The 15,889-nt window shown below is 42.4% G+C and overlaps 3 protein-coding genes and 1 long non-coding RNA gene across 5 annotated transcripts; 2 read left to right on the plus strand and 2 right to left on the minus strand.

Annotated features, from left to right (window-relative positions):
• amh (anti-Mullerian hormone) lies at positions 1–2,627 on the plus strand. 2 transcript variants are annotated; one of them, XM_020080898.2, is made up of 7 exons: positions 1–159; positions 347–568; positions 641–810; positions 960–1,071; positions 1,152–1,245; positions 1,339–1,763; positions 1,885–2,627. In XM_020080898.2, exons 1-7 carry the CDS (start codon positions 93–95, stop codon positions 2,289–2,291), a joined length of 1,497 nt encoding a protein of 498 aa, XP_019936457.2. In that variant the 5' UTR covers positions 1–92; the 3' UTR covers positions 2,292–2,627. The 2 variants fall into 2 exon arrangements, with proteins under 2 accessions (XP_019936457.2, XP_069378318.1); XM_069522217.1 differs by having other exon boundaries at positions 19–159; positions 628–810.
• Positions 2,324–4,452, minus strand: LOC138407215 (uncharacterized). Its single transcript, XR_011240632.1, has 5 exons — positions 4,314–4,452; positions 4,023–4,091; positions 3,800–3,934; positions 3,543–3,619; positions 2,324–2,946 (listed from the first exon to the last, which is right to left on the minus strand). It is a non-coding gene; the product is annotated as an uncharacterized lncRNA (long non-coding RNA).
• Positions 4,453–5,527: 1,075 nt separating this feature from the next.
• Positions 5,528–11,082, plus strand: oaz1a (ornithine decarboxylase antizyme 1a). Its single transcript, XM_020080899.2, is given in 6 exon segments — positions 5,528–5,737; positions 8,387–8,453; positions 8,455–8,541; positions 9,139–9,314; positions 9,778–9,863; positions 10,427–11,082. Coding segments are annotated over 6 exon segments (666 nt in total). The 5' UTR covers positions 5,528–5,618; the 3' UTR covers positions 10,558–11,082.
• A 154-nt stretch (positions 11,083–11,236) lies between these two features.
• Positions 11,237–15,889, minus strand: LOC138407216 (inactive tyrosine-protein kinase PEAK1-like). Its single transcript, XM_069522218.1, has 4 exons — positions 15,728–15,889; positions 15,326–15,462; positions 13,597–14,153; positions 11,237–13,276 (listed from the first exon to the last, which is right to left on the minus strand). The coding sequence occupies exons 1-4, from the start codon at positions 15,790–15,792 to the stop codon at positions 12,179–12,181; spliced, it is 1,857 nt and encodes a 618-aa protein (XP_069378319.1). The 5' UTR covers positions 15,793–15,889; the 3' UTR covers positions 11,237–12,178.

Here is a 15,889-nt window from a genome sequence, read left to right on the forward strand (position 1 = left end):
GTGCACACCTCCCATCCTCTGAAGCTGGACCCATTCAGAAGAAAGAGTAGAAAAAAGGACTGACAGCACGGACACACCACAGACGGTGAAGTATGCCGGTGGTGAACGTCTTCTGCTGCGGAGCGCTGGTGCTCTGCTGGACCTGTGCAGCACTGACAGGTCAGACTCCATGCAGTTCCAACTTTATTCATGCACTGTTTGTCAAGTGCATTTACATTTGATGTTATGGTGCTGCAAGCTTATCAGTGACGGTGTTTGCATGGAGTTCATGTTCTTGTCTTTTAAGCTTCTTTTCAGTGTTTCATGTAAATTGTTCTGATTCCTCAAACCTTATTGGCCTCCACAGTTTCTCATCCCTCCCCTCACCTTGCACCGTGCTACGTGGATGACATATTTGCAGCACTGCGTGAAGGTGTGGGGGCCGACGGTGAACTCGCAAGCAGCAGTTTTGCTCTGTTTGGGGTCTGCGCAGTGTCTGACAGTTCATCGGGATCAGTCTTACTGGAGCTCGCCAAGGAAACGAGCAGAAGCCAGAGAAGAGGTTTGGAGGTTTTGCATCCAACTGGAGGTGAGAGTTTGTCATTTGAGTGTAAATGTTGTGTTTTTAAATCTTCATGTCAAACATAGTTTTCTCCATCAGTGCTTGTGACTGAGGAAGATGACAGAGGAGCTCTGGAGTTGACCTTTGACCTGCCTCAGTCTCCTCTGCTCAGGCTGAGCCCCGTGCTGCTCCTGGCGTTTCAAAGTCCACTTAAAGGTGACGACCTGAACGTGACTTTCTCTAGTCTGTCTTTGCAGCCTCACACACAGGTAAGAAGAGGTCTTCTGTGAATATAGCCCAAATTACACACTCTGTTATATGTTGATTGTTTTAGGTGTAGTAATAATTTTGAAGTGCAGAATATTGCAGATGATGAGCAAACATTTCCAAGCCCAAATTGTTCTCTTTTGGTTTCCAGTCTGTGTGCATTTCAGCAGAAACACAGTACATACTGCTGACAGGAAACGCATCAGACGCCAGCTTTGTTCAGAAATGGAGGATTTCTGTCGAGGCCAAGTCCCCTGATCTGAGTAAGATCCCAGTTTCTTGTGTTTTTTCGTTTTCTTGTTTCGTGTGAACTCTGCTCATATTTACTCTCTCACTCTTGTAGAGCCGAACCTTAAAGACATGCTCATTGGTGAGAAATTAGGAAGTGGCATCAATATATCTCCACTTCTGCTTTTCTCTGGGGGAACTGAGACAAGGTTGTTTTAGCTTTCCTGTTCCCTGTCAAAGTTTTACCACAGTGACGTCAGAGTGGTTGCTCATGAACTTTTTTTTTATTTCCTTGGCTGTAGACGTGTTTCAGGATCAACCTCCTCCTCGTCACAGACCTTCTCCTTCCTGTGTGAGCTGAGGCGCTTCCTGTGCGATGTCTTGCCTCAGGACCGCCCTGAGTCCCCTCAGCTCCAGCTGGACTCCCTACAGTCCATGCCCCAGCTATCGCTGGGCTTGTCCTCCAGCGAGACCCTGCTGGCGGGGCTGATCAACTCCTCGTCCCCCACCGTCTTCTCCTTCTCTCGATGGGGCTCCATGCTTCAGGTGCATCATGGACAGTTGGCTCTGTCTCCTTCTCTGTTGGAGGAGCTCAGGCAGAGGGTGGAGCAGACTGAGATGCAGATGATGGAGGTGATAAGGGGAAAGGAGGTGGGTAGCAGGGCCACAGAGAGGCTGGGGAGGCTCAAAGAACTCAGTGCGTTGCCAGAGAAGGAACCGGCAGCAGGTGATGTGCACAAGAGAGTAGTGTCTTATTGTCTATAGCAGTGTTTCCCCAACTTTTTGTCATGCATCTCCTCGTAATCCTGATGAACTCATTTAACAGTTTTCTCTGCTGCATGTACCAGGAGAGAGCCAGTACCGCGCCTTTCTTCTCCTGAAGGCCCTGCAGACGGTGACCCGTACCTACGAGCTGCAGATAGGAGTGCGGAACACCAGAGCGGGCTCCAATGACCCGGCGAGGGGCAACATCTGCAGCCTGAGGAGTCTCACCGTGTCCCTCGAGAGGCATCTTGTGGGGCCAAACACGGCCGCCATCAACAACTGCAGAGGCTCTTGCACGTTCCCCCTGTTCAACGCCATCAACCATGCCGTCCTGCTCAACTCCCACATCGAGAGCGAGAACGTGGACGAGCGCGCCCCGTGCTGCGTGCCTGTGGCCTACGAGGCCCTTGAGGTGGTGGACTTGAACGAACATGGTACTTATCTCTCCGTTAAACCAGATGTTGTGGCAAAGGAGTGTGGATGCCGCTAAAGCTGTTTTTGGAGACTATTCATGACACCAAAGAAATTTTAGTTGTTTAATAGTAACTGTAGCTTGTTAGATGAAGTAAGTGTCATATACACAGTGTTAATACACATATTTATTCAGGGAGGCCTTTTTAATATGTTGGAGTAAATGCACACAGCAAAATGTTCCTCTCACTCACTACTAACAAGATTTATTGAAGACTAAAATATACATGTTAACAGATATTTGATGTTATGATTCAAGTATCAGTATTATCATCTTCCACTGTTTGTAAATCTATCTTAAGAAGTTCTCTGAAAAGACATTGTTCAATCAAATTAAAAAGCACATTTTGAAGGAGTGTTTTGAAATATTGATTTAATATGATAAATATTTCTGAATAAATATTTTTTTCTCTGACATATAAATTTAAATGTAACATTTTCTATCCTTATATCATTAAATTGAAAGTGTAAGACTGTGTTCTTCATCCAGAGTCCTGCTGCTGTGACAGCTAATGACCTCCAGACCTTTCACTCTTCCTTCAGATGCTCTACATCCTTTATTCTTTCGTTTTGGGTTTCAGGATCACTTTGTTGCCAATCGGCTTCTTTCTTCTTCTAATCACTCCCACTTCTTCTGATCCCCACCACCACATGACACTGTCCCATATAGAGATCTGGAGGAAGACAGCAGCAGATAACACACAGGTTTACAAAGGGTCCTCCTATATATATATATATATATATATATACCACTTATTTATTATGCTGTGCCTGCAGGGTTCAGATTTTTCTTTTACAGCGTAGTGTTGTTGTACTTAATGGGAAATGATTACATGTTTTATCCTACTCGACCTTTTCAGTTTTAACTTGTGAATTTTTTCTGACATTTAACTGAACACAGACAAATCCTGTGACTGCTCCACAGACCACAGGCCAACTTTGCTTTCCATTTAAAGAATCACCAGAACTACCCTGTTAAAGCCACCGTACATCATCATACAGCATGGACTGGCAGCTATGCTCAGGCAAATACAATATTTCACGTGTCACACTGTTCAGCCTGATCCTCACGTGGTACCATCGGCCTGCACTTTTATCAGATCAGTGAAAGAATTCATTCAAGCATTTAAAAGTTCAAAAGGGCAGTAAGGTACTGGCTGTACTTTGTTATACTAATAAAACAAGTACATAACAGTGAATATGACGGTTGGCATCAGTGATTGAACAGTTACTGGGAGAGAGCGTGAGTAATAATAACAGTGGACAGTACCTGAGTTAACGAACCATCCTGCAGACTTTCAATGAAAGACCTAATGCCTGTGTCCTCAACAAAAGAGTCCAACGCATCTACAACACAAAATAAAACCGAAGACACTGAGGACCATGTCGACTTAAATAGAAGAGAATGAATTCAGTATACACAAAAAGTGTGGTATTGAAATTTCTCAAATAATACACTGAAGTAGAAGAAGGCATGCAGTAAATGAATTGCCATGCATGCAGTATATTGTTGATAACAGTACTCACCGTGTACTTCACTCACCCCTGAGGTCACCAGCAGTACAACCAGTGCCAACACTAAGCAGCGGTTCATAGTGATTCCCTTCCATGGATTTGGAACATCACTCAGATTTTCGATGGACAGAATCCGCTCATAAGACACTGTTTAAAATGTTTTTAAAAAAGTCAGATCCATGTACATGAGTTGCCCTAAAATTCAGTTGTTGTTTGAATTGGACATATTTCTTACTTGTGATGTTTTCAAATGATCCAACTCACTCCTTTAGGTTAATGTTTAGAAATTGCATCCAAAATAAAACTGTAAATGAAGACGAAGAACTGCTTACGGATAATTCAAAATCACAGCTTTTTTTTGTTCATGCACCTGCACTGCAACGTGCACAGTCTTTCGAACTGTACTCTGTGTCATTGACTCACATGTGACAGCTTAAAATAGGCTCCTGCAGCCGGTTGAAAAAGGCAAACAAGATTTGAGGGTTTAATTCTATATAAACTTCTACAGAGTGAAAAACAAACGTACCTGATTGGACCGTTCAGTCGTGTGTCACTCCTGAAGTGAAGCTACAGTCGTGTTGATGGTGATTTCTGAACTGCAGGCACCAGAGTCAGTGTTATACACACCCTGCACCATGTTGCTTCGCTCCTTGATTGACAGGCACAGATGAGGGTTGTTGAAAAAAGGAAAATGACATTGATACAATACTGTTGTTAATGAAGTCTTACCAGCACAAGATATATCAGATGCCAGTAGGACATTAAACCTTTGACTAATTAGCTATTAAACTTGCTACAAGAAAGTAGAAAAGAAAGTATTTACAGTTACAAGTGCAAATTTGGTCTGAGAGCAACTTGATTGTAGCAGTTAAAGGTAAAGACAATATTTTAACTCACAAATACTTCATATACATATTCACCTGTTGGTTTTTTATGGTTGAAAGTAACTCAGTAGAGTATATTTACCTCCACCAAGGAGGTTGTGATTTCCTTGGTAATAATTTATGGATCTTGATGAAAAAAATCAGGCATGTTGAGGGGACTGATATTTCTGAGTGTGTGCAATTTGGTGCAGATCTAAATGAAAATCCAGATCTATTTAAATGTGGTTCCACCAGGGGGAGTGTTGTATGTGCATCTAGTTGTACTTGAGGTGAAAAGTAACCAAGTACAGTACACGTGTATTGTACTTAGACACATATTTCAGGTATCTCTCAGGTACTAGACCAGATTTTACAATAACGTTAAGGTACTTTAAGCTCGAATAATTAATTAACAATGTTTTGAAGACAAAATATTATGATAAAATGATAAAAGTGGTGATAAAATATAATGACACGCAGCTACAACAGTGAAATACTAAGAGGTTGTGCAATTCTGTATATTTTCGATCCTATTTTCACTGTATTTCTTAGTCCAAGCTTTTACTATTTTACTGTTAATTGCATATATATACAATTAATATATATATATATATATATATATATATATATATATATATATATATATATATGTTTATATGAGTGTGTATATATATTTTATAATCTTAATCTGCGTGTGGTATCAATTAGGCATGTGCAGGCTTTGTAAGGATCTCTTGAATGTGTTTTTAAAAGGTGTACTAGTACACAAGTGCACAGTGTTAATAATAGTGGCAGGTATTAGTACCTGTCCTCCAGTGATCTGCGGGACACTGAAGCTGCTCCTGTGACAGCAGCGCGTCAGGACGGACTGGACCCTCCCATGACTAATACCGCAGCCTGCGGACCCGCTCAGCCTCAGAGGAGACGAGGAGAGGGCAGAGCGAGCAGCTGGTGCGGACGCTGGCCGGATGGTTAAATCTAACCTTCAGACGATTTTGAATAGTCATTGTTTTGTTAGAGAAAAAGAGAGAAACTTAACCGAGATGCCTGTCATCGAGCAGTCCAGTAATAAAACTGAAAGCGAGAGGTATGTGATGTCGATGTGGATTGTGCGCTAGCTAAGCTAAGCTAAATTTAAAAACCGCGGCCTAGCTTAGAGATGCGGTGTATTTCCTGGAGCGGCGATCACTGCGCCCCATATTTTTTTGTTTACATAACACATGTATTTATTCCATTTTGTGTTTAAAATCACACTGTCAGCTTCTTGTGTTTACTAGCTTTCGGATACATGTATTATAAAAATGACGCCAAACTATTGAGCTTGGTCTCGTCTGTATAGCATTTACTGAAAACTGGCGTCCAGCAAGTAGACAAACTCATAGTAAGCGCTGCTGCTGATATCCAGCTGTAGCTAGCGAAGCTAATGCTAACGCCGCAGACATGCAGTAGTTAAACCCCGAGGAGTTTGCTAGTCAGCTAACGTCAAACTGTCGAGATAGTTATCGATTAGGACATTTAATCCAGCCCATGTCATTTTCTCATAGCACGATGCGTATCAAGAATGAATAGCTGTGTTTAATCGAGTTATTTATCGTGTGTTTGCTTTGCTTTCACGCTAATGTCAACGTAGCTGAATTGCTAATTGTTACAGCTAACGCTACATGATAACAACAGTGTTTGCATATATTAAGAAATATTACCACAGGAGTGTGAGTATTTGTTTCTACCGTGACCTTTACTTTGATCTCATCAGAATACACGGGTCAGTCAACATATTTATATAAGGGTTATGTAAAATGTGCTTGTAGCTGACGAACCTAGTGGTATAATGGCTGAATTGACCAGTGGGGGCTTCATAGCTTGTTTTTTCCCCCATTTTTATTCAGATGTGAACAAACAGCGAGACATCGTGGCACCTCCCGTTAGACATCTGATCAAACCTTTGTTTTTTAATGGATCAACCATTATTTCAACACAACCTTTGCTGTGGGTTAACCATTGCTGGGTTAGCAGTCAGCCAGTGCACCAGGGACGTGTTGTTTACTCCTTCACGTCCTGTTGTGTTAGCTAATTATCTGGAGTTTGAATCCTGGAAAGGTGAATGACAGTTTTAAACAAGTGAGCGATCAGTCAAGGTGTTTTTGGACCTCGGTCGTGTCATGACAGGATTTTGGACGAGGCTGCTTTTCTGGTTCTATATTATTGTGAAAGACTCATAGGAAATTTCCACTGCACTGCAAAGGAGGGGGTGGCAGTATGGGGATGTTTGAGTCCAGAGATGATATATGAACACACAGAATCTACTCTTATTCTACACACTCACTGTATAATAAGTAATCTATTACTTCCAGTTTCCCCCATGGCTTTTAGCATTTATGTTAGCAGCATAGAAGCTGTTATGTAGTAATCCGGCGATACAGCTTCTTGAAGATTATAAAATATGTAGCGCTCTCTTTCACCAGTAGCTTTTTAAACCCACTGCCTTGCAGCTACTGATCCTGTTATATATTTTGAAATGAGGCTGGTACAGCAGCGCGTCGTTTGTCTGACGCACCGACCCTTCCCTGTAACAATGCTTACATAATAACCTAGTGATGAGTGGTCCTTTTTATGATATTAATGCATAGCAACGGTGCTCTTACGCAAGCAGAGGCTCCAGAGAATGGTTCCTCATGTGACCAGAGCTGCTGTTTTTACCAGAGCGACCCAGGGTGCCAGTGTGTGTTGCTGCCTGCAGTGAACATGAGGATTTCAAAGGTTGCTAAGTAGTTTGCATTGATTTGAAACCCCTGTGCTGTGTTTTAGTGTACATGTTACAAAAGCAGCATTGGAGGTTTTGTGTTCAGATGCTAATTGGCTGTTTTACATAATCTGATAATGGGATTTAGGGAGAAGCTGTGTGAGTGTGCAATCTCCATTAGTTAGCATGATCGGGCAATAGGTTAGGTACCACAAATTGACTTGGTTAGCCAGAACCATTGACTATGGTTCTCATTTGGGTTTCACACATCTGCTCCACATACAGCACAACTGTGGCATTTGCGTAAGAGAGCATCTGTGAGTGTGAGAGCATTCTTGCATTGCTGCAACAGTGCTGCTGCAGCTGCTAAGGGTTTTGTTCCCTATCAGGAATCCCACTCTGAACACTGTGAATGCAGCTACACACATGGACTGCACAAACAAGCTAGGCCAATTCTGTAGAGCATTTGGATTAATAGCTGATCTCTCTGGGTAAAATGCTGTATGTCCCTGTCTGTTGTAAACTGGAGCAATGCGGTTAGTGTCGGATGAAAGTAGGCTAGACAAACAGCCTGTTAATCTGGTAGTCTTTCCCTAAGAATCACGTGACTGGATTAAAGTATTGTTCAAAGAAACCGAGGCACACAGCTCTGTTCATTTTAAGAAGTGATGTGTCACTCTTCTACCTGAACAATGAATCAGGGACAGTGACAAGGATCTTGTGGAAGAGAATCTTTCACTGATGTAAACTCATATAAATATCTGTGTCCAAAACTGGGACAGTTACTGGTTGAACTATGGCCCCGAGCTTTGTATCATATGTCACAAAACTCACTCAAGTTTAGCAAATGTTTTACCATAGTTAGTTGAATCATTCAACAGTGCCATTTGTTTCAAGCCTGCTGTTTATATTTAGAGTTTAGTTTGGGTTTGCTAGTAGAACCTCCAGTGAACTTCTAATGGCTCCTTCTGCTTCTGCGTTTGTTTCACCCCCCAGTATCTCCAGTCCCAGGAGGTGCTCTCACTGTTGCAGTAACCCGTGTCCAGGGCCTCTGTGGTGCTCCTGATGCCCCTCTCCCACCCCTGAAGATCCCAGGTGGGCGAGGGAATGACCAGCGGGATCGCAATCTTTCAGCTAAGCTATTCTATTCCGTAAGTTTAACCACATCTTGACGCCTCCTCTTACCCACTTTATGTTTATATTTTGGGACAGTGAGGGTGGACCTGCCTTTATAACAGGGCAGAAAGACAAGTCTATCTACCAGCAGAAGTGAAAACACAAAGGTGGTTGTTTGCGATTCAGCACTTTTGAATCTTATCTCTCTTTACCCTCAACGTACCTCATGATGTCATTGTTTTGTTAACATGCTTTGTTTTTGTAATATTTGAACGTATCTCAAAGGCAAGACACATAATTTGTTGCTAATTAAAATGTGTGACTATAATCAGGATATTCCAGATGAGGTTAGGATCTTTGGATGGAGAAACTTAGTGTGGCGAGTTTGTTTACCACAAAACCAGCCGTTGCATTTTTTGTGCCCCCAAAGCTTGTTCTCTATTTCAGAGCACACAAACTGTGTCAGTGGTGATGAACCTGTTACACCTGCTTTGTTATCCATACTTACTTTACATGTTCAGCCATTTGTTTACAGTTGTATGTATTGTCAAATAACCTGGTTAAAATTGAAGTCACAACGTAAATTTTTTCTTATCATAATTGAAACTACCTTTCTCTCCACCTTCCTTTAGGATGCTCAGTTACTGGTTCTTGAAGAGCCTCCCCCTGCCAACGGCAGAGTGCGCTTCTTGCTCTTTGAGCCACGTCGCTTGGAAGGGAAGCTCTGTGTCTGGAGGGCGGCACTGAAAGGAGGGAACCTTTACGTCGAAATCCCTCCTGGAGCTTTGCCCGAGGGCAGCAAAGACAGGTCAGTAAGCAAAACATTTTATTTTACAGTCAAAAGGACAATCTATCTTTTTCTTTGTGCATGATTGATGTGAAACAAAAGGTCAATTAGATTATTTCTTTTTCTCACACATTGTACAAAAGGTCCGAACAATACAGAGATTCTAAACAAATTCTAAACAGTCTTTCTAATATATATGGTGATTGAAAAGGCTGAGGCAGGCTCATACATGCCTGCCTAGTGAAAGATTTCTTCAAATAAAAATGTCTGCAAATGTGAAAAAAATCACAGAACATTTTGTCAAAAGATGAAACAGTTGTGAGGTCAAAAATCAAAATCAGGCAAGCTTCACTGTCAAGATTTGTTTTTGACTGTTTTTCATAGAAATGTACTTTGACCTTCATGAATATTTATTTTCTTTTGAAATATATCAACGTTTTTCCTATAAATCATTAACACTTGTGTTTGCTTTGACTTTCCACAGTTTCGCCCTCCTGCTGGAATTTGCAGAAGAGCAGCTACAGGCTGATCACGTCTTCATCTGCTTTCACAAGAGCCGTGATGATAGAGGTTGGTCTGGGTTAACTCATCTTTTATTACCTAATACAAAACTCTGATATAGTACCAGCAGTATGTATAGTTGAGCCTACAGTTGACATATATGAAATATACAGTGACTTAATTGACTCATTTGGTTTGTTTGTAGCCTCTGGAGAGAACTTGATGCTATCAATTAAATACGTTTGAAAATCTGAGTTGAGGAAGACTGTACCACAAGAAACAAACCTATTATTCACAACAATTAGGATAGATTTAGTTGTTTCACTAGTTGTATATCTTCCCCAATTCCTCATAGCCTTCTTTCATATATTGAGTCTTTATCGAAAATGAGTTTAAAACTAGAACGGCACTCGGTAGAGCAGATACCTCCTCTATGGCAAAACATTCCTCTTCATTTTTGTTCATGTGGGTTTGGACATGGTTCTAAAACTATTTAAGTTTAGTCAGTTAGTTTTGAAAGGAACATCTGATGTCCTTAAATTATAAACGAATCACCCCAAATGTTTTATTTATATATTAGGAATCACATGATCTTAGAGATTTACATGTTTTTCCATCTTGTCCCTCCTCAGCATCCCTCCTACGTACATTCAGTTTCCTGGGCTTTGAGATTGTGAGACCGGGTCATCCCCTCGTCCCCTCCCGCCCTGACGCTTTCTTCATGGCTTACAGCATCGAACGAGACTCCTCTGATGACGACTAGATAACGCTGAGCAGTTACAAACGTTTGTTGTACTTCTTTTGATCCATACACACAAATCTTCATTTTTCGGGAAATGAAAATATTATTCAAGTTCAGTATGGTTGAGGTTTCCTGCTCCTTTGTGTTTGTTTGACCTTTACCTCCCACGTGCTGTGTTTCAATGATATTTGCACTAGGGTAAGATGTTAATATACCAGGAATGTAAAGCAAGCGCCCACATAATATCAGGGCGTTGTGTCCTCACCACTGTATGACCCTTCGTGATGTGTAGTTCTGATTCCTCCTCAGCCTCCCACCCCCCCCCTCAGAATAAACCCTGATCACCTCCACAGTGTAATATTTATGATAAATTCAAATTCATCTTACTCATGTAAGTAGATATGTCTTCATGGTAATTATCAGTTGATTCTCCAGTTTGTATTGATTTTTTTTTTTAAATGTGTGCATGATTTTCATTTGTGGTTTTAATTCACTTGATAAGAATCTGCATGTTGTAACTGTACTAAATAAAAGTGCTCACCTAGACAGTGGCATCTGTGATTCTGTGAGGTCATACAGACGTGAAACGTGACAGTTGGGCTCTGCTTTGAGGTAATGACATCACACAGTGTCCGACAACATCTGAAGGAAGAAGTGTTAACGTGTGTCGCAAATCATCATATTTGATAAATGATGATTTAACTGATTTGTGTGACGATCTCTTTTATTTATTTACGAAACAGTGTGGACAAGCAAAAGAACCATAGAGCAAGACCTTTTAAAAATGCAGGTTTGTCAAAGCCCTCAAGTATTTTTTTATTGGTAAAGCACTTCTCAAAAGAAAGTTAGAAAGTGCTTCACAAAAAAAACACTAAACATAGCATACCCCCCCACATCTTCAGGGTATTAAATTATTCATATTACAGTCACAGATAGAAGGGGGAGTTCATACCTCCACTGAAGCTAATACCCTTTCTTGATCACAACAATTTCTAAAACCTCTTTATTGTGTCACGGCCCGACCCTCCACAGAATTTCTTGGAAATCTGTTGAGTTCTTGAATAATCTTGATGAACGACAGAAAAACAAACGGAATGAAAACATAACCTTCTTGGTGGAGGTAAACATTCAAAGTGAAGCACTTCTCACCTTATGAAGAGCAGTACATGAAGCTGAATACTAAAAGGAGCATGGAAGGAAATGGCTTTTAACTCGTAAGTGTTAATAATGATAATAATGATAGTACCCAAGAGTGATTTAGAGGGATAGTTCATTGAAAAATGAAAATAAAATTGAAGTAAACGGGACCCCTTAAGATGTGAAAAAATAATAAAATGTCTCCATACTGCTCCTGTGATGTCATCCAAGTGTCCATATGCCCCAGCATTCAAATACAACTCAATCGGGGCTTCCGGACACTTGGATGACACCACAGGAGCAGAATGGAGGAATTTTATTAAATTTTTTGTTTTATTACATCTGAAGAATTGATTACCAGTACTTGCAACACTGTTTACCCTGGAGACTCCAAAAGTGTTTTGTGGACTCAAACACTACCCACCCCTCATCGGCATTGAGGTGAGTAGATCATGAGTGAATTTCAATTTTTCAGTGAACTATCCCTTTAAGGAACCATCTCATTTCAACATGGACTGCCTGTACATGTCAGTCCATCGTCAGTGAGCGCCAGCTGACTGGTCACACTCACAACTGTCTCAGGGTCTGTGAATGACAGGTACTGCAGACAAATGCACTCCTCCCAGTCCATCATGGACTGATCCTGGAACAGCCCTCTCTCCGCCAGCTTCATCACCAGCAACGCCCGTTTGATCGTCAGCCAGTTGTGCACAGTTGCTGCTGTGGTGGGGCTGCTGTGATTGAGGAGTGGGACATGAGGCCCCCAGAGGAGCACCTGAATCAGGACCATCATGTCGGCTATCTGAGGCCCGCTGCTCCCATTCTGGAGCAGAGAGTACAGATGGAGCAGAGCCCGTCTGTATGAGGATGTGGAGAGACTTGATGCTGAGCTGTCTTGTGAGGACAAGCAGAACTGAAACAGGGCACCAATCTGTGATTTTATGGAGGAAAGCGAGTGGGACACAGACTGTGGGTTTAACACCACACGAGGGGATCCATGTCTCCTCCATAACATCTGGATCCTGCCCTTTTTCTCCGTTGTTTCCCACTCCCTCTCTTCTTTCAACCTGCTGGTCTTGAAACTTCTCTTGGCTTCAGAAGAATCATCCAGCTTGTTTCCTCCCTCGTCCGTCGCCCCGCAGGGCCACACCAGAAAGATCTCCTGAGGTCTGAGCCCTGCAGCCGTGGCCCTGATGTTGGAGAGATGTTGTGCCCCTGTTATTATCTGCAGCAACAGGACACACACCTGTCTGTCATAAAGCCAACAGTCTGCACTCTGCAGGGAGCTGCTCTCCAGGACAAAGTCCTCCAGAGTGAAGTGTGGCAGGTCCCTCTCAACGCTCACAGAGTGTCCTCTCTGAAGTAAAGACTGGACTGAGGTCACATTCATCATTATGGGATCTGTGGAGTGCTCAGTGCTGCCTCCACCTGGTGTTTCACCAGCACTGCATTCTGATTTAGCAGGAGCGGAGGGATCTTGAGTCTGTAAGGCGCTGGGGTCGTTCTTCAGGATGCCGCCGGGTGTGAAATAAGCGACCACACTCTGCACGTTGACATGTGACAGCTGGTGCATGGTGGGTGCTTCATGTGCGTGTGCGTGCACCTGCGGAGAACGAGAGAAAACTCATAAAACAAAAGTTTTCACCAGGAATGATGTATTAAGCACTAAAAATATTTAGTGCTTAATACATAACAGAGATAAGAGTTGCTGCAATTGTGAGACCTGATGATAATTCAGAGGAAGTGTTCTAGCACCGCAAGTCATTTGTCAGTGTCGATAACGATCATGTTTTCTGTGAGCAACATGCAAACCACATTTACAAGAGCTAACTGCAAGACATAATTTCAGGGTATGTGCAAAAAAACACACACAGAAAGATAAATGTTGCAGAATATATGGAGTGAAACAAATAGCTGTGATACCTTTAAACCCAGGACTCTCCCTGGGAACCTGGGGCTGTGCAGGCTGTAGTAAACACACTCTCCTATCTGCTTTGGCCAGCTGCCCTCAGTTAGCAGAAAATCCTGAGGATGGTATGAGCTGACGTCCTTCTCTGCGGCCTCTCCTCGTAGCAGCATCTTGGCCTCCATGCTACGCGCCATGCTTCTGAGAAAGAGTAGTTGGCAATGCAGGATCCCCTGAGAAACAAGCCTCTGGTCGTTGAGGCTACTGAAGAGGTGGGGCAGATGTTCGTCCGGAGTGTCAAAGGACAGCTGGGAGAAGGAGAGCAAAGGGACCACTCTCCTTCTGACTTTTGTAACCTCTTCTATCTCCTGATGGAGGTGGTAGTGAGGTGTGGGAGCCAGCATGTACAAAGGGTTGTCAAAATCTTGAGGGTGCTTTTGCAGGGGAGAGAAGGGCGAGCAGGGACACAGGGTCGCGTTGGTTGCAGGGAGGGAGATGGTGCGGGCTAACATCTTCTTTGGAACAGGCGGGGGGATGCCATCTGAGAAAAATCTCTCCTGGTGTTGATAGGGATCTGAGAATCAAGAGAGAGATTTCAGACATGAACAGTGAGCAACAGAGAGCTGACAGTTTGGACACAGTATTTGGGGAACTAGTGCAGTGCCCGTTCTAAACCTGTTTGTTTGGACTCCTGTATTAACGCTCTGGAGCTACTTCAAAATTATTCCTTGTCATTAGTGGGTCCTCCTCAAACAGTTCTACTATAAACTCTCACTGTTTATTGTTTTTGAAAAGGGCTTTTTGTTAACAGTCTATGGTGCGGAGTGAAGTTAGAAAACTTCATCCTACCTGGTTTATCTGTAATGAAGATTATATTGTCAATCTTTTTCACAAGATGAAGATGAACTTGCTTTATTACTGTTGTGATTTATATATATGTTTGAATGATTTACTTAATTATTTTTTCATACGCTACATGTCGGCTTCTGCAGAATGCTGCTGCTTGCATTTTAACACCGAGCGGATCGCTCCAATTCTCCTCTCCTTTCATCGGCTGACAGTTCAATGTTGGATTGATTTTAAGATTCTTTGAATAACTTTTAATGCTCAGTCCAGTTTGACCCAGTTACATTACAGAGCTCCTAACTCCTGAAGTGTCACTTCATCTGAGATTGTCCAACCAAGATTTGGAAGTAGTTCCTTTAAGTCAAGGCTGGTAACTTAAGGTGACCAGTCTTTTGACATTAGGACACTGAAGTGCTGGAGTTAGAGATGAGATTAACCCCTGTTATTAAATAATTGCTTTCCTTAATGTTATATTTCTTATTCTTGTTTTACTCTGTGTGGTTTTATTCCCATGTATTTTGCAACCTTCTTTAAATAAGTGCTTATATTATTACTAGTATTATAAACAAAGGTCTGCACAGACAGTGGAGTTACACAATCAGAAACAATTATTTTTCGCTGAATACTCATGGCATGATTGCAACCTCTCTAAGTATCACGCATTTTATTGAAAGTAAGAGTTTCCAGATGGTAACTTCCTCTCTTTCAGTTCTCACATGCAGCCTTTAAGATGAACTGAGAGGGCTAAACCACACACAGGGTAACACGAACTTGTTCCCATCACCCTTGGTTGTATAAGTCAGTTGCTCTTCCCAGAACTGGAGAACCAAACAACAGCAGGGGATGCACTAAGAATTTACTAAGATTTTTATCTTGCACTTAAACTCAACTTTATCATACCGTAGCGCTGGTGTATGGGGCATTGATCTGCTTGACAATCAGTGGGCTCAGGGAAGACATCATCGTAGGCGTAGTTCTGATGCTGGCGTCTCACAGGGCTGGGGAGGGCACAGTCTGCACTGGAGTGACTATGACTCCTGTGGAAGGAAACTCACAGAATAAGAAAAAACCTTGACCCTTCTATCATGAATATAAACACTGTGCAGAAGCACATCAGCAACTGTGCTCATATCAAAAACTTTGTATCTGCATAAAGAATTAAAAAGAATGTTCTGTCTGTTCCACTGCATCGAATGAGCTGAAATCAACTTGTATCCCAGACATATTTTTAAACCGGGTGATCAGCATTAGCCACAATGCAAAGCCAGTGTAAACACAATAATTGGATATGGTTGGTCCTACCTGTGCTGTTTGACAGGTAAAGCTGGTGGCAGCTCCTCCGCTCTGCCCCCTGAACCAGACGCCATCTGGACCCTACAGAGTTCCAACCGCTACAACCTCCACGTCCTCTGTCACTGAACACTGTTCATGTGAAGCCTACAGGTGGCTCACCCACTTCTCACT

This window comes from Paralichthys olivaceus, chromosome 3, assembly GCF_024713975.1.
Source record: "Paralichthys olivaceus isolate ysfri-2021 chromosome 3, ASM2471397v2, whole genome shotgun sequence".
NCBI lineage: Eukaryota > Metazoa > Chordata > Actinopteri > Pleuronectiformes > Paralichthyidae > Paralichthys > Paralichthys olivaceus.